This window comes from Mya arenaria, chromosome 2, assembly GCF_026914265.1.
Source record: "Mya arenaria isolate MELC-2E11 chromosome 2, ASM2691426v1".
NCBI classification, from domain to species: Eukaryota; Metazoa; Mollusca; class Bivalvia; order Myida; family Myidae; genus Mya; species Mya arenaria.
In genome coordinates, this window is record NC_069123.1 from 28328103 (window position 1) to 28352329 (window position 24227).

A 24227-nucleotide genomic window follows, 5' to 3' on the forward strand; every position below is an offset into this window, starting at 1 on the left:
TCTGAATTGTCTCAATGCACTTGAACTTTTCAACCAAAATCATACCTTTTGTACAGAACTTGTCCTATATAGTTGACCTATCAAACAACAAAATTCCCACCCTTCTACAGTTGCCAGTTCCCTTGATTCTGAACAACTACATTGCAATAAAATGCTCATAAAAGAACATATTCTTTGTACTAATAATTTAAGTGTCAGTATGCAGTTCAAATATATGATCCATCATCAAAGTCTGGATACCTTTACAAGAAGTGGAACAACAATTATAGTTTAAAACTACGTTTATTTCACGATAACATAAAAAATGTTTACAAAAATTGGAAACAAAATGAAGAATTAGTTCCTTTCTCGGAGAAAAACACAAATAAATTCCAATTGTTTTTGAAGATTGTGTTAACGTTAGAAACGAATCACTGGAATCCAGAATATTAACTTTTAACATGATTTTCCTACTGGTAACTGCACTATAGAAAATGACGGACAACAGATAGAAGTAGAGTAAGTACAAAGACCCACCATATATAAAGGTTTAAAAGATAAAAACATAGTTCATGCCCTGAATTTTTACACTTTAAAACATACACAATTTTAAAAATCTGTATTTTAATGAACGAAATGAATGAGAATTATCTATTTGTTATATATGGTCACTGATTTTGTTCGCCACAGCAAAGTGTTGAGATCTTTTCACACTGTCAATAGTTTGCCATCAAAGCATATATCACAACTGTAAATCTGACACAATGAGTGGTCTGTGATATGAAGTAATGTCTTGATGACAATGGATGGAGGGTCATTGTTGTTTAAGCACGTTCACCACGAATACGTCTGGCCAACTGAATGTCTTTGGGCATGATTGTGACTCTCTTAGCGTGGATGGCGCACAGGTTGGTATCCTCAAACAGTCCAACCAAGTAGGCCTCACTGGCTTCCTGAAAAGTGAAGAAAGGTATTGGTCAGACTCGCTTTCCGAAATTTCATACATCAAATACCAGAAACATTTCCTGGCACCCGCAATAATTGATAATCCAATTATAAACGTCAAAAATGAAGATTTGACAAAACAATTTAAATGAGTTTTGTTACAAAAATAAAAGTATCCGAAACTTTCTAAGCTTATGAAACCAGTCAGCTAAACAAGCCAAGGCTGGTTAAATTTAAGAGAGCTGGTTAAAAATGCCACATCTCCCATAAAAGATAATATGTTTGTGCTTAAATAGTCTTTTGAGAAGTTTGAATCATTTCAGTTTTTCATCTATTCAAATTGATCAGACAGTTTGTAACACACATCGTTGCAAATGCATTTCTATCTGAAATTAATGTGGTTTAAAACTTATACCTGCAGAGCACCAATGGCAGCACTCTGGAATCTCAGATCGGTCTTGAAATCCTGAGCAATTTCCCTCACTAATCTCTGGAAGGGAAGTTTCCTGATGAGCAGCTCGGTAGACTTCTGGTACCTTCTGATTTCTCTCAGGGCAACGGTACCGGGCCTATACCTGTGGGGTTTCTTCACGCCACCAGTTGAGGGAGCACTTTTCCTGGCTGCCTTTGTGGCCAGCTGTTTTCGAGGTGCCTTACCTCCAGTGGACTTTCTAGCTGTCTGCTTTGTACGAGCCATTCTGAAATATGGTTTTAATTGGAATCAGTATTTTGTTTACCATTACACGCGATAACCTGCGCCACATTGCGGGGTTTTCCATAGACTAATTCACTGATCTATTTTTAGCCAAACCGGTAGTTGCAAGTGTTTATGAAATGTGCCCTTTTCTAGTTATATCAGGACATAAACAGTAACAATGTATACCCGCTCTACTCTAACAGTACAAATATTTGGCCGTTGTGCCCAATTTTCACGCCTTTCGTATGTGACGGAACTTGTGCTCGCAAAAATTTCCATCAGAACAATGAAAAGAAAAATGGCGGTCGTTTTTTTATTGATTGAATTTCCGCTCTTTCTGAAGAAATTGGACGGATAAATAAATGGATATGCCTGCATAATTGTGCACATTACCCTCCAGATATACAAAGTGTATGTTATCAAGACAAATCATGGAATTATTTTATGTTTTTCAGATATTTTTCTTACCTTTACGATTCAGTCAAATCTAGCGGTATTACTTGCTGTGAATTCTGGGTGATTATGTTTATTTTTGGAATACACAACAAATCTACGTCACACAAGTCTTTAGTTTCATTGGTCAAATGCATAACGCATACGATTGGATCTTATTCTAAACATTTCATTGGTCAAAATGCTTTGATATTTTGATGTTGATTGGTTAATAATGATCGACGACTTTTGGCTTCGTTTTCGTAACCCGAAGTCTTTTCGGGGTTTTCCGACTACTTTTCCGGTAAAGCTCGGACACATCCGTAAAGCATTAATTTCGCGCTATATTCAAAGCGCAATCTCAAACACGTGATACTTGCGAATCTGTTTGCCGCTGAAAATGTATTTAATCTAGATACGTAGATCCGGAGTGGCCAGTGCCGTAGCTACACTGAGGCACACCGAGGCAGCTGCTTTTTGGAGCATATAACAATTTCTATAGCTTAAAAAACAACTCTTTTTGACTAACTTCATTTGCCTCAATGTACACCAACCATCGACCAAAGATACTCCAGAGTGCAGGAAATCGCTTCTTGCCGGGTGTGTGAGGGGGGATGCCCCAGGACCCCCATAGACCGTTCTGCCTCGGTGTGTTTTTTAAGTGTGGCTACGGCAATGGTGGCGTGTACTATTCAGCTCTACCGTTATTTGCGCAACTTATAATGTGCATGTATACAATGTAGTTCAACGTGATCATACGTAGCAAATTCGTCTGCCGGAATGTCGAAAATGTAATTGACCTCGAAGAGTAACTCAGTTGGAGACTCGCAGAGCTGTAACTTATTAGATGCTGAGAGACTATAAATTCGGGTTAGAAATGGAGTTAGCCACCCCCCCCCCCCGATTCACATTTAGACAAACTAATTAATTGATTGGCCTGACTGTGGAAAAAGACGGGCATTTTTCCAAGTCCTCTAACGATTCGACCCTCAACAACAAATCCAATCATTGCCTTTGAAACGCCAGAAATCACCGCTACAATTCTGGACAAACGTCATTTGTCTCATATTGTTTTGTGACGTAAGCGGCATTCTTCCATAACAGTGCTGTAAGAAATATGCGGGAAATAGCCATACTGCGGTTTTCACAATATTATAAAATGCAAAAACTGTTATGTTGCGAACTTAAATGAATCACTCAGAAAAACTCAAGAGCATGTACCCGAGAGTCAAGGAGAATAAGGGCGTATATTTGTTGATAATAAACTACTTTTGGGTTTAAAGCTGCACTCTCAAAGATGGACCGTTTTGACAACATTTTTAATTTCTTGAAATGAGCCAATATTTGAGTAAATGTCTGAGAAATAGTGATATAAGACTGCTGAAAAAAGATCAGATCGCAGATTTTCATATATCCGTTCGAAAGTTAATGTTTATGGCTTAAAGCGTTACTAACGGTTTATGAAAAATGCATAAAACATCAACTTTTGAACTTAAATATGAAAATCTGCGATCTGATCTTTGGTCAGCAGTCTTACATCACTGGTATCCATGCCGTTTTCGTATAAATTGGCATGATCCAAGCCAAACAATAAAACTGAGTTTTCAAAACGTTCAAACTGTGAGAGTGCAGCTTTAAAATGGTTTCATGAACTTTGCTTTTGTTGCGATAGTTTCAAATAAAATGAAAACCATTATCGTTTGTTTTACGAAAACCGAATATGGTTTTGAAACTATCGAAACCTTCTCCGCGGAGGCGGTTTCGTCGGTTCGTTCCATCCGAAAACTAGCTCACTTTGAAAAAAAAAAACCATGGTGGACAGTGATCCAACACGTCTGTTGAAACACCATTAAGTTAAAACAGGCAAACGACCATCTGCGGTATCAATGTTTTAAAGAAATTTAGAAATAATGGCCACATGCAGAAGCTCCACAATATGGTTGGAGCTGTCTTGGAGTAGAATTGTTATTGGTCCCAGCTGTACACAAAACCATGCAATCGACATTGTATTATTTTTTATTTAAATGTATATTTGCTAAAATAAACTTATTTATTTAAAATTAAGATCTACAAAAATACCTAAGATTCAACTGAGATTTAAGCAAAAGTTACTGATTATTGAAAGTATGAAAATAATGATAACATACCTGTATTTTTGAATATTAAGCTTGTTTAAGTCCTTTTATTTTGAAAGCAAACATGTATTATGCCTTCCCGGACCTTTTTGTTCATCTTAAATACCAAGTTCAAACAATAAGGTACAGATCTCAGACTTGACAAGTGCTATTAAATCATCAACTTGTCACCTATTAAAATCTATAAAGGAAACTGGCTTCGCCTAAGGTTCTTAAAAAGCGAGTTAAGAATCTTCAAGCAATACGATAAGTATCAAATGACCCGGGGCTAAATCAGGCCAAATAAACATTCTTTGTTTCCAGTAACACCTCAATAAAATTGGGTAGGTAGGTAGGCATTACTTACTTTATGAGACGCGAGATTCTGTACCATACCGATATATACAAGGGTATATCCACAGGCATCTGAATCATTGTTTGTCACTAAAATATTGTTTAAAAACATTTTGGGTACATACAATGAGATAAACAACACATCTGAAGATATTTAGTTCTTTTTTGTATATCAAAGACACTAAATATCTTCAGATGTGTTGTTTATCTCATTGTATGTACCCAAAATGGTTTTAAACAATATTTTAGTGACAAACAATGATTCAGATGCCTGTGGGTATATCACTTTTGTAAAAAATTAAGATGGTCAAATGTTAACATGTTCACTCCAAAAATGCATTTTTTTAGGAAATTTCAAAACGAAGTCCATAAACGCAGCAAAATACAAAAGCTCAAAACGAATAAGAGTAATGGGTTTGTGATGTTCCGACTATGGAGTTATTGTTGTTGTTGAGTTTATAAAGTTTTATATTAAGACGATGTACTAATCTAATCTGGGAGTAGGATTGCTATTGGTCGAAGGTATAATATACCGTTTGTTCTGTTCCTTAATTGTAACTTTGACTGATGGGAAAAGCTGAGAAGAAGTTGTGATTTATTCGTATATATTAGTCGTATGCATTCAAACCTTCATTGGCACCGTTTTCAAATTCTAAATTGATCGACTTTTAATGTGCCGTACATATTGGTCGAAACGCTAATATATTGACCGCTCATATTAAAGTTGAAAAGAATAGTTTGTCTAATTTGTATGTGACGTCATCGTCTATAAGAAGCCCATGGATATTTGTATAATAATAATAATAATAATAATAATAATAATAATAATAATAATAATAATGATAATAATAGTAATAGAAATAATAATAATAATAATAATAATAATAATAATAATAATAATAATAATAATAATAATAATAATAAATAATAATAAATAATAATAATAATAATAATAATAATAATAATAATAATGATGATAATAATAATAATGACAACAACAACTATAAAACATCATATATTCGATATAGCCTTCTAAAACAAAACATAACGACATACAGCTTTACACAATTCACACATGAATACATACTATTATTTAAATATCATTAAAAACGTTAAACAACAAGTCACTGTCACATAAAGCATTAATGAAAAATTAAACATGATAATTATGTTAAACATAATTCACTCATGTATACTATCATTCAAATAGCAAAAAGGATAAACATAGATCATCATATGAAGCAGTAATGAATAATAAACCATGGTAAACACAGTTATCATTTCAGCTAATTTACCACGTTCCGGCAAACACCGAATTCATTTTGCAATATTTAAAGTGAGAAATATAATAATGAATATAACGTTTTAATAAATTGTTTAAATATATTCAGTCGGATTTCAAGTCTTTACTAGTCTTTCAGACCCCACCCGACCCTTCAAGTCATCTAAGCATCCCCTCTAAGGCCAAATGGTAAATCGGTCCAAGATGTGTTGTGGTTTATACAGTAGCTTACAGGATTTTTTTTCTACCAATATTAGATGGTCATCGTAACTTAGCAAGAGCTGACTACCATACCTTGCGAAAGTAAGACAAGCATGTTCTCTTCATTTTTTAAAAAAACAACAAAAACAACAAATTTACATACAATGTTCTGATGGGACCATCGCGTCTTCTTCCTCACGCAAAAGTGAAGACGCGAAGGGACGACAACGAAGACACGATAGTATGAAGGCGAAGAAGCGAAGGGACGAAAACGAAGAGACGATAGTATGAAGGCGAAGAAGCGAAGGGACGACAACGAAGACACGATAGTATGAAGGCGAAGAAGCGAAGGGACGAAGGCGAAGACGTGAAAGTACGAAAATACAAAGGCGAAGGAGCGTTTCTTCTCGACTTCGTTCCGTCGCGTAAGGTCGAAGACCCGATGGCCCTTACAGAAAACGGAATGTCAGTACGAAAGTATGAAGGCGAAGAGACAAAGGCGATAACCCAATGACACGAATGCACAAAGGCGAAGACACGAAAGTACGAGTCACTTAACTCGCTCCATCATCTTCGTCCCTTCGCCCTCGTACTTAATACTTTTGCGTCTTCGCCTTCGTGTCTTCGCCTTCGTACTTTCGTACCTTTGCTCCTTTCGCCCATTTGCCGTCCGTTTGCGCAAGCGCTTTACAATCATTTAAAAACAAATTGATCAATCATTTCTGCTGCAATGAAACAATGCACTGTTGATGTAAGGGAAACAACTCGGTGTACAATTGTACTAACTATAAGTACGAATTGCCTTTCTTGTGGTCGCGGATTATATTATAAACTCGTATTATATATGAAATTATCTAAATTATTTTCCTTATTACCGATTCCCATTCTGTGAAGTGACTTGTGTCTGTTTGGATGTTGTCAAAGTTGTCCTTCTGCTATTTTAAAACAGATTTATTGAAACGTCATGTTTAAAGGGTGTATACATGTAATTGTGAAATTTTGTTCAGTATGTACATACGAGGAGAATTATTTCACAACAATGAAAACTTTTGCAATATCGACATTGAAATTGCATGTTATGATAAAATGCCTCTGTTAATATTTTGTATATGTATAACATCATGTTATGCAATTGATAACAGTAGGTCAGTTTTATACGCTAACAATATAGGTTGGTTTTAAACACAAACCTTCTTTAATACATTTACATGTTTATCTCATTAGACATGAATAATGAAAAACAAAATACGATATGATTTGTGTACAGATAGTTTAATTAATATTTTCGCGCCTTTTTAACTGATGGTTTGTGGCCACGTAGCTATTATTTACATAGATTAATTTTCTTTTTAACGTGTTGAGCGCGAAATGTCTCTATTATAACAGCCCGCAAGCTTGCTAAATAACGCACTTGTGACTAAATGGAAATTTTGGCAGCTCTTTTCATCGACATATCTATGTGTATGTGATTTAAACTTAGGACAACATTTAAAATTTACAAAGTTTATGATTGTTTTTATATTTGCCATATCTGACATTTATACTCTACTTTTATATAATTTAAGTAACGACAAAAAAATAAAATTTGTATAAGCATCGCAAATGGCAAGACATGGATTTTGTTATATCCTCGACTTCATGTTCATATTTAATGTTGGCTGAAGTTCAGTTTACACAAATATGAAGCAAAATAATGAAATATGGCACTAAAATCATTTCAATTTACCACTACAATTGACTAAGATCTTAATTGGAACGCCCCCTGCCTTAGTGCAACTACGAATGTTAACCTACAAGACATCATTTTGCAACAAAAAGTACAAATTTTGAACAGTTTGGACTTAACGAGAAAACTTTCTTTCCGTTAAATATATTATTATATTATCAACTATAAATCTTATTAAATCACAACAATTTCAAGCAATTTTGCTGTCATGCTATTTAGATTCACTGGGTGTCGCTGAATATAGGAACAATTTTGGTTCGATAAACTTTATAAAAAGAACATATAATGGATATTTTATAGTTAAAAAAGTGAAGAGATTGAGAAAAAACACAAGCATATACAAACATTAGACTGTACAAATACATCATTACACAGATGGTAAAGATAAACATCTTACACGGCGTCCATATATTTGAAGTACATGTACATGTAATAGTATAACAAGATGCCCATGATGTCCTATGCTCCACTGGCTTGACCGTTTGGGTGTTTTTAATACCCCAAGAATGTACATACTTATTACAGACACTGTACAAAGGGAAGCAAACAATGATCCTCATGGATCACAGACGGCAAATGGAGATCATCACTACAATACGACAAAACTCTCTGTGCAGTTTGCCTCCCTTCGAGTATACTTTTGCTAAGGCTATAGCATTTCAAGGGCCATAATTTACTCATGCATAGGCGGATCTGGCTGGTTTAAGAAAAGAATCTAGCTCTAATGGATATCTAATGTATGAGTTTGATTGAGATATACAATCAACACTTTACACTGCATCGCGTTCACGAGTAATTATTTACGGACACGGACGGACGAACGGACACCACGCCATGGCATAAGCTCTTCTGGTTTTTGGCCAGTAGAGCTTAAAATCATTCAACACTATTTAACAAAGGTAAGAGAGAAAACCCACTGCACTCTCTTCAGAATAGGTTGTCTTTTTAAAACTGAAATTTACCACTTTAACAACTTAGACAAGGGAGTGAAAAAAACTACAGTCACTGAATACAGGTTGTCTCCCTTATACTGAAATCTTTCAATGGCAACGAAAGCAAATTATTCAAAAGCAATGATAATTTCAAGGGCCACCATAATCAAGTAGTGAAAAGGCGGATATTGGTGGTTTAAGGAAGGAACCGAGATCTCATGCAATAGTTAATTACTTTATAAGCTTGATTAAGATAAATCAAAACTGAATACTTTTAACAAGTTAACAAGCAACGTCTTCTCTATCGAGCTTAAGTAAATTAGTATAATCATGTATATGCATATTATTTGTTTGGAAATCTCAAAACTCTAAAAAAGATTGCTATCAGTGGGACTGATGTCGCTGAAAATGAATAGGATATGTCTTTTTTATCGAATGTATATCATATGGTAAATGCTATTTCTCAGATTAAATATGACTTAAATCATTTAAGAATTATTTTTTTTCTGAAATGCTTTGCATTTGAGTACATCAGCTTATGTGCACGTAAGTAGAGTTATTATCTTCCCTGACGTTAGGTTATAATATTGTCACTGCTTGATCCACTTTCTGTTCTGATAGTATGAATTTCAGCATATTCTGTCGGACTTGGCGGCCTCTGTCTCGAAGGTGGTTTGCCGGCTGTCTCCAAATGGTCGATGTCTATATCTGCATAAACTAGGTTGCTTTCTGAACCCTAAAATACATAATAATGCCCTTGAGTGACGACAATATATAAAAAACAAACATTGTGCGATTACATGAGTATTTTGAGACAGAGTGCTCACACGAAGTCTATACACTTTTTTGAAGGCAAAAACAAACCCAAATAAACAATATCGAAACAAAAATGACGAACAGATTAGTATTATCTGATATGTTCATGAAATACAAAATGATGCGATTTAGTTTGATTTGTATTTTGCTTTATTGCTTGATGTTTTTCTATTGATGTACTGACAGTTAATTTTAGTAATAATATTGTTAATACTGTTTTGTATCTGCCTTCACCTGTAAACACTGAATATGATATATGTCCACATGGGCCATGGCCTTCTAGATGTTATGCAAGTACAACTGTGAAACTTTGACTTTACTCTAAAACAGTGGTTCAGAAATGTTTTGATAAACTTAAAGTACATGTTTCAGTTTTATTTCAAATGTATGTGTTCATCAGTATTAATACAATTTATTGCTTATCATACATTTTTGGATTGCTTTTGCATATGTTTCAGACCATTCAACTGTGACTTGTCATTTACAACCGGTTCCATAAACATAATACCTTCGTTTTAGGCCCCACTGCTTCTGTCCTATTTGTCCTGATTTTGTTAACTTGGGCGTACGTAACCTCTTCGTTCATTTCTACTGTTTCATTTTCCTGCACGTTGACTGCAGTGAAAACTGTTTACATATATTTTTATATACGGCAAACAATTAAAGCGGTTCTTATGCTATGGTCAGCATATTAGTAAAGGTATGTATGGATTTTTTTTTCGGAATATATAGATCCATGTTTGTTTCACATACAAAAACACAGTACAATTTTGACTTAATATTTAATCGACATATCAGTGCCATTTAAACGACATCTCGGTGCCACGAAATCACCAAATCCATGGCTATTACCTTGGTGACTTTTAACTTTAACTTTTAAATAGTTTGGTTACATGAGATGAATAACTCACCATGTTGGACAGGCTGACTGAAAAAGTAATTTTAAAAAGTCATAATTAGTTCATTATTTATGTATAAACGACCATCTACACCTTTTTTCAACGGAGGGCGCGTTCTAAAAGTTGAAAATGTGGTTCAAAACAACTAAAACTACTAGTACATGAATGTAGAAATGCAGAAACTGAAGAGATAATATCAAATAAATCTACGTACGGTTCACTTGTATTTACGTGTTGATTCTTCTTTAAAAATCCTACATTAGAAGAAATACATGTCAAATGAAAGCAACGAGGTGGAGTAAAAAATCCATAGATACAATAGATAATCCCCGAGCATAATATTTACATAATATGCTACCATGTCTGTAAGAAGTGACCCCAAAACACAACGTAAAAACACCCAACACAAATGCTAGTTAACCTTACGTTTTCTGGCCAATACGATGACCGATGAAATAATGACAGCCGCAATAATAACGCTCAAACCAATGATTATCCACACTATTGGTATATCGTTACTGTTGGTCGAAGCTGTTATGGAAATAAAATCAGAATTGTATGTAACATGTTTGATTTATTGAAATCATAATGTTCTAATAGCGGGATGTTTTTGGGAAAAAAGGATGTTTACGAAAATATCAGTTTAATCATTTGGCCCTCGTTAAGTTCTTAAATAACTTAAAAATACGTAAAGATTAATAAAGAAACACATTCAACATAAAATAGCACACATGCGCACGTACGCATGCACGCGCGCATACCAAATATACTAAAAATATCTAAATCATACCTCTTCCAATTGCAAGAAATGAACTGTTCGCACTTGTGTTATAATTTCCTAATTCGAAATAAGCTGTGCATGTGTAGTTTCGGTGCTCGTTTGTTTCTATCGGGATAGTTTTCATCACACATTCCTCGGACTTATTGCAAACGAGGAGTTGTGTGTCTCCGTTTACCGTCCAAACAATATCCGAAAATGGTAGACTCTTTGCCGTGCAAGTAACGCTGGTAGAGTCATGAGCATTAAGCAATACTTCGTCTTTAACCGACAAGTGAACACTCGGTTTATCTGAAATAGGCAAATGCGAATTGAAAAATAGAAATAGTCAATTATTTATATATTATTGTTTATGACTATCTTTTCATTTATCAACGCCTCTTATAAATACAAAAGACTGGCAATGACTCCTCGGTATTTTAGAACTCTAGAAACGCTGTCGAGATACGTACATGGCACTTGTAAAGAATGCGACTTGGATAGTTGAACATCAAAGTTGGAGCAATTGACGCTGCAGGTAATAGTTTGACCGTTGTTTTCTTTACTGACATTCACAAACACCATTAAAGACGAATTATGTATTTTGTCTGTCCCGTATCCGTTTGCACGAAGTAGTTGCCCATCTGTTGTCCAGGATATCAAGCAATAGTCATTGTTTATGTCCGTGTAGCAACTGATATTGAGAGTATATATGTCCTGCGAATAGCTTGTTATATTTGATGCGTTCATTGTCAGCGTCGATGGTGGATCTGTAAGTGATAATAAATCAATCAAAACCGCAGCAAACGGATCCACGCGCTCGTGGCTTTTTTATTTCCGAAGAAAGGGGCATAGTTAATCAAGTACTTTCGTGAGAATGATAGGACTTAATACAAACGTTTGCGTGGCGTTATACATAGTAGTATGAATTTAAAATGTCATTTTGATGACTTTAGTATGATTTAAAGCTGTACTCTCACAGATTAACCGTTAAATATGTGAAAACAAGTGATATAAGACATGTGACAAAAGATCAGATCGCAGTTATTTTCAGTTCGAAAATTAATTTTTCATGGCTAAAAGCGTTATTAGCGCTTGAAGAAAATTGCACAAAACATCAAATTTTGTACATAAGTATGAAAACCTGCGATCTGATTTTTGTCAGCAGTTTTATATCACTGGTTACCATGCATTTTCGCAAAAATAATCTCGTTCCAAGACAAAAAGTTGTCAAAACGTTCAATCTGTGAGAGTGCAGCTTTAAGCTTTGAACAACACTTAACGTTTTGCACGTCGACTACGTCACCGCTATGCCAATATATTTTCTAATTTTATTAGAACGGACAAAAATCAGAAACAAAAGTTGTGTTATAATATTAATGTTTAGATTATGGCCTCGGGCAACAGGTCAGTGTCAACCCCTACACCAAGGAACAACATATTTGACTGTTACTAACATAACCATGCAATAATCGTATACTAGTAAGGCCTATACAGAACTTAATGATTTATTTGAAATCTGCTTGAATATGATGCTTGGCCATGTTTAGTTTTTAACCATGTGTCCTGATAAAACATATGACATATTACTTTAAAACTATGCATCCAACTGATGCACATATTTAAGAATAATTGGTTCAGGAACAACAATGACTTAAGAATTCGGGATGCGCAGCAAAATGAATCATACTCCATATTCACATTTTTGTTTACCAAGATTCTACTCACAAAATAAAACAGTACTTTGTAAAAAGGTAATAATAAATCAACTCCGTCTTGAAAAAGTAAGGCTTATTTCAGCACCTTCAATTACATAAAACAATGAAAAAAAATAAAACTGACATGCCTTGTAAGTTGAGATGAATATTTGGACTGTAGCATAAACCGTATTTTGCATGAAGGTGTCCAGTTTTCAGAAGATTTGTGACAATCACCGTAGTAAAGACACCTAACATTGGATAAGACATAATGGTTGACGGAACAGGTATCCAATTCTTGTCATCACTGTTGACAATGATAGGCTTTTCAGAAGCCGAGAAATTGAAACTGAAAATTTCGGCAATTTTCCAAATAATTGAGATCTGTTCTATTGTGGGTTAGCTTATATGACTGAATCAAAAGCATTGATGACAAAATCAGCTGATTGTGAGACAAAAAATGAAAAAGTTGTCAAATCGAATAATCTGTGAGAGTGCTGCTTTAACGACTAAACTATTTTCGGTTAAGAATCAAGCAAAGTTTAAAAATAAGGAGACGAAAGTGCAAAGTACTGTTTCTGGAAATCTGATGAATTATTTGATGTGTTTCATATAAATATTACAGTTTTACAAAATAGATCAGTAATGTGTACAAAGGACATACTTAACCAACTTCCTGAAAAACTTATGCTTATTTCAGCACCTTCAATTGCATAAAACAAGCAATAAACAATTAAAGCTGACATGCCTTGTAAGTTGAGAATAATTGTGTCACTGTTGCATGAACCATATTCTGCATATAGATGTCCAACATTCGAAAGATTTGTGTCAAACACCGTAGTAAAGACGCCCGACGTTGAATTTGACACAATGGTTGATGAAAGAAGTATCCAATTATTTCCCCTTATGTAGAAAAATGTAAGTTTTTCAGAAACCGAGAATTCGATTGGCTTGTAGATTATTGTAACATTTCCCCCTTTGAAAGCTGGCTGTGAATAACTGAGATTGCCACAATTTTTGCCAACCACTGAAAAAAGAACATCATTACATATATGCATTTATATATAGAACTATAGAAATAATAGCTTACGAAGTTACACGTAACGACTTCCATACATTGTAAATATTACGGTGCAATATAAAATATAACTGCTTTTTGAAGAAAACATCCAACAACCTTATTTTTATGTTTCGATTAGATAAAACTGTTAGGAATAAGTTTAAAGTTTATACCCTTTTCTTTAAGCTCGATTATGACTAAAGTGGATACCTAGTAGAATCACTCTCGCGTCCGTTTTTTGGGTAAAAAACAATACTGGTGTACATTTTAAAGGGGTAAGACGACAGATGGTCCCGAAATCGGTATATACATTATTTCCACAAGACAAGCCAAGAAATGTCAATACGAGCTAGTAGAAGGCCGATAATACATTATTTCACATAATTAAAATAATATTTTGTCGCTCTCTCAGCTGAGTTTATCCGTATAAAATTAGCGCATACTGGTTTCCAGTTTATAATGTGTATATTTAACATGTGGAAGACAAGTGATTAACACAGATACATATACCGAAGCTATTTTTAAATTTACTGGGATTTACGTGGTAGACAAACAAAGTATATTTGGAATTGGAAAAATACCCCAAAACTGCGAAAGATACATATATCGTAAGCGATGTGATAATCAGTAGGTATGATTTAATGCGTTGTACACATTGATATCAATTTTATTAAGTTTTTGACAATTTTCTTTTTACTTGCAATTGTATCATCTATATTTGGTCCCTTTAGGCCTTTTTTTAAAAATAAATTGGTTAACGGATCCGCCGCCCAATTATTTCGAAATCTCCCCCCCAAAAAATTTGAAAAAAAGTCAGTTTTTTATCTGCGCACATAAAATGATGTAAAATCTGTTGCCTGTTCCTTTGCAACATAAGGATGCAGTTTTAAAAATTGTTTTCAAAATGGCGGCCTCAATTGAGCTGAGATCATACAATTTTTTTTTCTCATTTTCAACGTACCATCTGCATTTAAACAAATTTTTTTGGTAATAAATGTAAACTCAAACTGCTGCTATTAATTAATGATATTTTGATCTTTTTGTTTTGGGTTTCCACACAAACGCTTTGAAAAATATATGCATTGTTAAAAAAATAGTAACTTACAAGTCTGAATTCCTTTTTTTTTTCGCAACAGCCGTCCAACATTTTTTCAAAAAAATCCGTCAACCAATTAATAAAAAAAATGGCCTTACGAGATCGATGAGAAAATACCCCCTTGTTGGATATCTAACCCAAATCTGACACCTTTACCACAATAATACTCTCACTCAATTATTACTTACCTCCCTTGAAGCAAATGAACAGAAACACTTTGAGGAATGGCACATTCATTTTGACACTCATATAGACCCTTTTATATTACAGAAAACAGAATATATTTAAATTCCGATTGTGTCTGCTATTTTCATGTACGAACATACTATTTAATACAACAACACAAACAAAGGGAACATTTATTTAAGCTTTATATACCAGAGTTGCAACTTTGCTTACCAGGAAATGAGTATATTTGAAACATAATTATATTGATTCTTAGTTTTTTGGCTTATAAAATTGTTAATATCCGTTTCCACTTTTAAGACAATAACTAACCTAGTGTTGTCAAAATTGCTTTTGTTTGTATCTTCCTCATTAAGATGTCACTTAAAGGCTTCACTTGTAAGAGTCTTGCAGTAAGTTTGTTTTCGAGACTTTCCAATCTTATGACAAAAGTCATATATAAGGTATTTTATCTAAGAATATGAGCAAACATTCGTGTATATAATATAGATCCAAGTGTTAATATGGAAGGTGATGCCTTATAACCCAACATATAATAGTTATCATTTGGAAAAGTGTTAGCTTCTGTAAATTATAATTTAGTTGTTGATTATAACAACAAACGGTCGTTGTTCATACTGTATTAACTGCATGTATCGGCGTCGTGTTGAATATATTCCGGTGTTTGTTTGGACGCACAGTATGCTAGTCGTGAATAATATGTCACGAGGGTGTCAAATTCGAATTAAGTATAAGGTTTTGACAGTGATCAAATGTCCTTTACACTCATCAGTGTGGTTTATTCTTCACATAACCCATCATAGTTCGAACTTGTAAAACCAAGCAGAACATACATAACTGTTATATAAAATCACAGTTGTTCTGTTAGCGCAGTCGTTAGCGAACCCGCTTCTCACTAAGGCGTCACGGGTTTGATTCCCGGCAAGTAAAAAAGCAAGATGTTTGTTTTCTGTTTATATGCTCTTCCATATCAAAACATGACATATTGAGTGCAATTGAGAGCTGAATAATGTGTTTTGTTTTTATTTGTGTTTGTTTTAAAGAGTATTAAATCATGAAGAACAATAAATTTAAATGTTTATTTCGAATATGATAGCATGCATCAATTCAAGGCAAAATCTGAGTAACTTGATCAAATGATATAATAACAAACCCTTGTCTAGCAATCATAGACTCAAAGCGTCGCCTCTACGGCCAAATTGTAAATCGGTCCCAGTTGTGGTGTATACAGTTACCAAATTTGATAGTCAACATTCGGAAAACCTCGGACATTTTTATCGAAAACAACCTCGGAAATATATGAACGGTTTACAATGTCAGAAATCGGTACATTTTAACTACGCTGCAAGTAGATCGCGTAGTCATTGCAATTAAGTAGTTAAACTTGATTTAACTCTTTGGAATCTTGAATAACGTTTGAAATAATACACTTCACTGGCAATCAATTTAAACTCAGATCTAAAAATACAAGCTAAAACATTACTTTTAATAAATTATATAGATTACAATTGTACGTATTACTTCTTCTGATGTACCGGCTTACATCCGAGGTTGATTTCGTAGAAAATGGCCGAGGAGTTCCGAATGTCATCTTAGTTTTCCAAGAGCCAACTACCGCAGCTTGCGAAAGTGAAGCAAGCAGGTTTTCTTCATTTAAAAGACAAATTTACTGACGGTGTTCTGTTCGGCCCGTGGTGCCTTCTCCCTTACGCGAAGGAGCGAAGTCGTGAAGGGACGACGACGAAGACGATATGAAGGCGAAGAAGCGACGGGACGAAAGTAAGAAAATCCAATGGCGAAGGAGCGTCCCCTCAGGTCTTCGCTCCTTCGCGTAAGGTTGAAAACACATTGGCCGTAACAGAAAACGTACGGGACGAAAATCCGAAAGTATGAAGGCGAAGGGGCGAAGGCGAAGACGCAAAGACTGAAAGGCACGACGGCACAAAGGCGAAGACACGATGGTACGAATGCCACTTAATTCGCTCCTTTGCCTTCGTCCCTTTGCCTTTGTACTTTCGTATCTTCGCATTCGTGTCTTCGCCTTCGTACTTTCGTACCTTTGCCCCTTCGTCCCTTTGCCTTTGTACTTTCATATCTTCGCATTCGTGTATTCGCCTTCGTACTTTCGTACCTTTGCCCCTTCGTCCCTTTGCCTTTTTTACTTTCGTACCTTTGCATTCGTGTATTCGCCTTCGTACTTTCGTACCTTTGCCCATTCGTCCCTTTGCTTTTCGTTAGCGCAAGCGCTTTTCAATCATTTATCATGAACTGACCAATCATCTCTGCACGGAATGGGAATGGGAATGGGTTTCTTCAATAGAAACAATGCACTTTTGATGTAAGGGAAACAACTCGGTGTTAAGTTGTACTAACTATGAGAACGAATTGTCTTTCTTGTGCTCGCGGATCATATTAAGCGGCATACACGTTCTCTATATAAATGTATATATATATACGATTTATCTAAATAATTTTCCTTATGGCCGATTCCCATTCTGTACAGTGACTTGTGTCTCTTACTTGTTCTTTAACTGATTTATTGAAATGTTATGTTTTAAGGGGTAATATATATATATATTGAACTAGATAAACGACATACTCAACAAAAGTATTCGCTTACTATAGAACAAATTATATCTGCATGCATTTCTGGGAAAGTTAATGCTGGGTTGAAATTTTGTTCAGTATGCTCATACAATCGATATTGGGGGGGGGGGGGGGGGGGGTAAGGGGCAAGGGGTGGGGGTCCTCCCTCAAGAAAATGTACAGCTATTTTAAGTTTAATATAGTGATGTCTAGAATTTCCCCTTGTCAGCCAATGAGTGAGGTGGCATGGTCCCTAGGCTTCAACGTTGGAACCGCCATTGTGTTTACTTGTTCAATCATATGAATTTACAAATCAGTTTTAAAACTCATTTGACTTGAATAATAAAAAACAAAATACGATATAATTTGTGTACAGATAATTTAAGCAATATTTCGCGCCTTTTAAACTGATGATTTGTGGCCACGTAGCTATTATTTACATCGGTTTATATGTCTTTTTAACGTGTTTAGTGCGAAATGTCTCTATTTTAAGCAGCACGCATGCTAAATAACGCACTTGTGACTAAATGTAAATTTTGGCAGTTGTTTTTGTCGACATATCTGTGGGATTTTAACTTAGGAAACATTTAAAATGATACAAAGTTTAGGATTTTTTTTCGATATTTGCCATTTATAACTGACATTTATACTCTACTTTTATATAATTTAAGTAACGACTAAAATTCTAAAATCTGTATAAGCGTATAACAATACATGGATTTTTTTATTTCGTCAACTTAACGTTAATGTTCATTTCTAATGTCGGCTAGAGTTTAGTTCACACAAATACATATATGTGGCAAGATTATGAAACTATGGCTCTAAGATAATTTTAATTTACCACTACAACTGACTAAGATCTTTTTTGAAAAGCCCCACTGCCTTAGTGCAACTGCTGAGGTTAACTTTAAAGATATAATTTTGCAACAAAAAGTTTGAACAGTTTAGACTTGGCGGGGAAGCTCGATGTATGATGAAATCGTCATATCGCGATCTAAAATGTAATGTTAACCGCCATGGTACTAGTAAAATATGTCAAATAGCATTATCTTTACGAAAACCAGTTCGCCAAGGTGGTGTCATTTCTTTGACTTTAAAGGGGGGCGTATCCTAGAGGAACATCCTTTTGGCATTCGCCCCTTCCCCCGCCCGAAATTTAACTGGTTTAAATGTAAATTTGAGCGTATTTTATTGTTGTTGTTTTTTCTCCAAAATTGACATATAAAGTAATTTTGGACGATTTAATTGTTGAATATATAAATATATATTATCAACTATAAATCACAACAATTACAAGTGGTAAAGATTAATTTTGCTGTCATCCTATTTAGATTCAGTACGTGTCGCTGAATAAACGAAAACTGTTGGTTCGATAAACTTTATTAAAATACCCTATAATGAATATTTTATAGTTCAAACAGTGAATTGAACACAAGAATACACAAATATAAGTATTTACAAAAACAAGACTGTACAAATACATCATTACAAAGATGGTAAAGACAAAACATCTTACAAGGCGCCCATATATTTTTAGTAAAAGTATAACAAAATGCCCATGATGTCCTATGCTCCACCGTCTGGACTTTTTTGGTGTTTTTGTTTTTACCCAAATAATGTATATACAAATTACAGGCACTTTGCTGAGCCCACATTCAGAGGAAAGCAATCAATGATCCTCATGGTTAACAGACGGCAAAAGGAGAGAATCACTACAATACTACACAACTCTCTGTACAGTTTGCCTCCCTTAGAGTATTCTTCTGCTAGGGCTATACCATTTCAAGGGCCATACTTTACTCATGCATATGCGGATATGGCTAGTTTAAAAGAGAAATTGAGGTCTCATTTAAACTGTATGAGTTTGATTGAGATACACTCAAAACTTTCGCGTTCATGAGCAATCGTTTACGGACACACGGACGGACGAACGGACACCACGACATGGCATAAGCTCTTCTGGCCCTTGGGTTGTAGAGCTAAAAATCATTCAACACTTTTTACCAAAGGTAAGAAAAACCCCCCACTGCATTCTCTTAAGTACAGGTTGTCTTTTTTAAACTGAAATTTACCTCTTTAACCACTTATAAGTTTGATTAAGATAAATCAAAACTGAATACTTTTAACAAGTTAAACAAGCAACGTCTTCACAATCGAGTTAAAGTAAAATAGTATAATCATGTATATACATATTATTTGTTTGGAAATCTTAAAACTCTTAAAATATTGCTATCAGTGGGACTGATTTCGCTGAAATTCCCTACACATGTCTTATTTACCTAATGTAAATCAAATGGTAAATGCCATTTCTCAGATTGATTTATGACTTAAATCAATTAATAATTTTAATATTCAGAAATATGTTATATTTGAATACATCAGCTTATTGGCACGTATGTAAACTTATTATTTTCCCTGACTTGAGGTAATAATATTGTCACTGTTTGATCCACGTTCTGTTCTGATAGTATGAATTTCAGCATATTCTGTCGGACTTGGCGGCCTCTCTCTCGAAGGTGGTTTGCTGGCCGTCTCCAAATGTTCGATGTCTATATCTGCATACACTAGGTTAGTATCTGAACCCTAGAAAATATAATTATGCACTTGGGTGCTGACAATATATTAAAACAAACATTGTACGATTGCCTGATCTTGCTTAGATAAAATTCCCTAAAATGCCACATGAGTGTTTTGAGTGCCCACACGAAGACAATACATTTTGTTGGATGCAAGAAGAAACAAAAATAAACAACATCGAAAAATAACTGACAAACCGACTAAGATCATCTGATGTGTTCATGAAATACAAAATGATGGAAATTAGTTTGATTAGTATTTTGCTTTATTGCTTGAGGTTTTCTTTTGATGTACTGACGGTTAATTTTAGTAAAAATATTGGTAATACTGTTTTGTATATGCGTTGACCTGTAAACACTAAATATGATATTTGTCCACATGGGCCATGGCCTTCTGGATGTTATGCGAATAAAACTTTGAAACTTTGATCTTACTCTAAGGAAATGGTCCAGAAAACTGTTAATAAACTTAAAGTACATGTTTAAGGTTTGTTTCAAATACATGTGTTCATCAATTAAAAGACTATTAAGACTGGATTGCTCTTGCATTTATTTAAGACCACTCAAATGTGATTTGTCATTTACAGCTGATGCCATAAACACACTACCTTCGTTTTAGGCCCCAATGTTTCCGTCCTATTTGTCCTGACTTTGTTAACTTGGGCGTATGTAACCTCTTCGTTCATTTCTACTGTTTCATTTCCCTGCACGTTGGCTGCATTGAAAACAATTTTCATATATTGTTATACACGGCCAACAATTTGGTAGTAAAGATATGTATGTTGCTTTTCGAAATATATAGATATAATTCTTTGGTCTATAATGTTCATATCATGTGTTTTCAGGTACTATTTTGACTAAGCATTTAATCGACACATCAGTGCCACTTAATCGACATATCGGTGCCATTTACTCGACATATCGGTGCCATGAACATACCAAATCCATGGTTATTACCTAGGTAAATAGTTTGATTACATGAGATGAATAACTCACCATGTTGGACAGGCTGACTGAAAAGGACGTTGTACAAAGTCATAAATAGTTCATTATTAATGTATAAACAACCATCTACACTAATTTCAACAGAACGTGCATTTTAAACGTTGAAGATGTTTTTTAAAACAACTAAAACTAAAAGAATTTAGAAATGTAGAAACTGAAGAGATACAATAAATCATATGAAATATACGTACGGTTCGCTTGAATTTGCGTGTTGATTCTTCTTTAAAAACCCTACAATAGAAAAAAATACATGTCAAATGAAAGCGAGGAGGTAGAGTAAAAGAATCCATGTATACAAAAGATAACCCTCGAACATGATATTTCAAAATTTGCTACCATTTCTGTAAGAAGTTACCCCAAAACACAACGAAAAAAAAAACACAACACAAATGCTAGGTAATCTTACGTTTTCTGACCAATACGATGACCGTTGAAATAATGACAACCGCAATAATAACGCTCAAACCAATGACTATCCACACTATTGGTATACCGTTACTGTTGGTCAATGACGCATCTTCACTTTCATTTGGAATTTCATATGGTTTTTGTGTCGAAGCTGTTATGGAAATAAAATCGGAACTTTAAGTCACAAGTTTTATTTTATTGAAATCAATAAATAGCGGGATGTTTTTGGGAGAAAAGGATATTCACGAAATTATAGGTTTAAACATTGGGCTCTCGTGAAGTTTTTAAATACGTAAAGATTAATAAAGAAACAAAATATAAATAACAAGCACACGTACGCACGATTGCACGCACGCACTCACGCATACCAAATATACTAAAATCAAAACATACCTCTTCCAATTGCAAGAAATGAAATGGTCGCACTCGTGTCATAGTCTCCAAATTCGAAAAAAGCTGTGCATGTATAGTTTCTGTGTTCATCTGATTCTATTGGCAGTGTATGAATCTTACATTCTATGGACTTATTGCAAACGAGGAGTTGTTTGTCTTCGTTAACCGACCAAACAATATCTGAATGTGGCAGGCTCTTTGCCGTGCAAGTTACGCTGGTTGTGTCATGAGCATTTAGCAATACTTCGTCTTGAACCGACAAGTGAACACTCGGTTTATCTGAAATAGGCAAATGGGATTTGGAGAATACAAATAGTCAATTATTTATTTTTATTATGTATAACTATCTTGTCATTTATCAACGCCTCTTATAAATACAAAAGTCGTGTAATGACTCCAAAGGGTTTTAGAACTGTATAAATTAGTCGAGATACGCACATGGTACTTGTACTATATGCGACTTCGATAGTTGAACATCGAAGTTGGAGCAATTGACGCTGCAGGTAATAGTTTGACCGTTGTTTTCTTTACTGACATTCACAAACACCATTAAAGACGAATTATGTATTTTGTCCGTCCCGTATCCGTTTGCACGAAGTAGTTGCCCATCTGTTGTCAAGGATATCAAGCAATAGTCATTGTTTATGTCCGTGAAGCAACTGATATTGAGAGTATATATGTCCTGCGAATAGCTTGTTATATTTGATGCGTTCATTGTCAGCGTCGATGGTGGATCTGTAAGTGATAGTAAATCAATCAAACCCGCAGCAAACGGATCCACGCTCTCGTCGCTTTTTTATTTCCGAAAAAAGGGCATAGTTAATCAAGTACTTTAGTGAGAATGATAGGACTTAATACACACGTTTGCGTGGCGTTAAAATAGAAGTATGAATTTAAAATGTCATTTTGATGACTTTAGTATGATTTAAAGCTGTACTCTCACAGATTAACCGTTAAATATGTGAAAATCAGTGATATAAGACATATGACAAAAGATCAGATCGCAGTTTTTTTCCGTTCGAAAATTAATTTTTCATGGCTAAAAGCGTTATTAGCGCTTGAAGAAAAATGCACAAAACATCAATTTTTGAACATAAGTATGAAAACCTGCGATCTTATTTTTGTCAGCAGTCTTATATCACTGGTTACCATGCATTTTCGCAAAAATAATCTCGTTCCAAGACAAAAAGTTGTCAAACGTCTGTGAGAGTGCAGCTTTAAGCTTTGAACAACACTTAACGTTTTGCACGTCGACTACGTCACCGCTATGACAATATATTTACTATTTTTATTAAAACGGACAAAAATCAGAAACAAATGTTTTGTTATAAAATTAATATTTAGATTATGGCCTCGGGCAACAGGTCAGTGTCAACCCCTACACCAAGGAACAACAGTTTCCTCGTATACTAGTAAGGCCTAAATAGAACTTAATGATTTATTTGAAATGTGCTTGAATAAGATGCTTGGCCATGTTTATTTTTTAACCACGTGTCCTGATAAAACATATGACATGTTACTTTAAAACTATGCATCCAACAGATGCACATATTTAAGAATAATTGGTTCAGGAACAACAATGACTTTAGGATTCGGGATGCGCAGCAAAATGAATCATACTGCATATTCACATTTTTGTTTACAAAGATTCTTGCTAACATAAATTTTATATTACAATTATATGAATAACCATTTTACAAAATAGAACAGTACTTTGTACAAAGGTAATAATTAACTAACTTCGTGAAAACCTATAGCTTATTTCAGCGCATTTAATTGCATAAAACAATATAAAATCAAAACTGACATGCCTTGTAAGTGGAGGCGGATTTCTTCACTGTAGCATGACCCGTATTTTGCATGAAGGTATACAGTATTCAGAATATTTGTTTCAAACACCGTGGTAAAGACGCTCAACATTGGATTAGACATAATGGTTGACAGAACAGGTATCCAATTCTTGCCATCACTGTTGAAAATGATAGGCTTTTCAGTAGCCGAAAATTTGATTGGTTTGTAGGTTATTGTAACATTTCCCCCATTGAAAGTTGGCTGTGAATAACTGAGAATGCCACAATTATTGCCA

At 34.6% G+C, this 24227-nt stretch overlaps 3 protein-coding genes across 4 annotated transcripts; all 3 read right to left on the reverse strand.

The window, feature by feature from the left end:
• Positions 1 to 263: 263 nt before the first annotated feature.
• LOC128206580 (histone H3.3A) lies at positions 264 to 2204 on the reverse strand. The gene is made up of 3 exons (XM_052909158.1): positions 2090 to 2204; positions 1340 to 1622; positions 264 to 932 (listed from the first exon to the last, which is right to left on the reverse strand). Exons 2-3 carry the CDS (start codon positions 1619 to 1621, stop codon positions 804 to 806), a joined length of 411 nt encoding a protein of 136 aa, XP_052765118.1. The 5' UTR covers position 1622; positions 2090 to 2204; the 3' UTR covers positions 264 to 803.
• Positions 2205 to 8966: 6762 nt separating this feature from the next.
• LOC128225197 (uncharacterized) lies at positions 8967 to 11895 on the reverse strand. Of its 2 annotated transcripts, none has more exons than XM_052935262.1 (7): positions 11608 to 11895; positions 11168 to 11446; positions 10804 to 10908; positions 10592 to 10631; positions 10390 to 10406; positions 9987 to 10093; positions 8967 to 9398 (listed from the first exon to the last, which is right to left on the reverse strand). In XM_052935262.1, the coding sequence occupies exons 1-7, from the start codon at positions 11882 to 11884 to the stop codon at positions 9237 to 9239; spliced, it is 987 nt and encodes a 328-aa protein (XP_052791222.1). In that variant the 5' UTR covers positions 11885 to 11895; the 3' UTR covers positions 8967 to 9236. The 2 variants fall into 2 exon arrangements, with proteins under 2 accessions (XP_052791222.1, XP_052791221.1); XM_052935261.1 differs by having other exon boundaries at positions 9987 to 10105.
• Positions 11896 to 19240: 7345 nt separating this feature from the next.
• On the reverse strand, positions 19241 to 22691 carry LOC128214124 (uncharacterized). Its single transcript, XM_052920403.1, has 7 exons — positions 22580 to 22691; positions 22142 to 22420; positions 21747 to 21899; positions 21532 to 21571; positions 21332 to 21348; positions 20944 to 21050; positions 19241 to 20342 (listed from the first exon to the last, which is right to left on the reverse strand). Exons 1-7 carry the CDS (start codon positions 22689 to 22691, stop codon positions 20166 to 20168), a joined length of 885 nt encoding a protein of 294 aa, XP_052776363.1. The 3' UTR covers positions 19241 to 20165.
• Between the last annotated feature and the right edge of the window lie 1536 nt (positions 22692 to 24227).

Bases quoted from the DNA above. Each gene is read 5' to 3' on its own strand.
- LOC128206580 (XM_052909158.1), bottom strand. From the start codon at position 1,621: ATGGCTCGTACAAAGCAGACAGCTAGAAAGTCCACTGGAGGTAAGGCA. The intron at 933-1,339 runs GTATAAGTTTTA...TTCACTTTTCAG, and splicing joins CTGCCATTGGTGCTCTGCAG to GAAGCCAGTGAGGCCTACTT.
- LOC128225197 (XM_052935261.1), bottom strand. From the start codon at position 11,884: ATGAACGCATCAAATATAACAAGCTATTCGCAGGACATATATACTCTC. The intron at 11,447-11,607 runs GTACGTATCTCG...TGCCTATTTCAG, and splicing joins GCATTCTTTACAAGTGCCAT to ATAAACCGAGTGTTCACTTG. The intron at 9,399-9,986 runs GTATTATGTTTA...TATGTATTTTAG, and splicing joins CAGTGGGGCCTAAAACGAAG to GGTTCAGAAAGCAACCTAGT.
- LOC128214124 (XM_052920403.1), bottom strand. From the start codon at position 22,691: ATGGTGTTTGTGAATGTCAGTAAAGAAAACAACGGTCAAACTATTACC. The intron at 21,900-22,141 runs GTATGTTTTGAT...TTTCCATAACAG, and splicing joins ATTTCTTGCAATTGGAAGAG to CTTCGACACAAAAACCATAT. The intron at 21,572-21,746 runs GTAAGATTACCT...TTTCTATTGTAG, and splicing joins CATCGTATTGGTCAGAAAAC to GGTTTTTAAAGAAGAATCAA.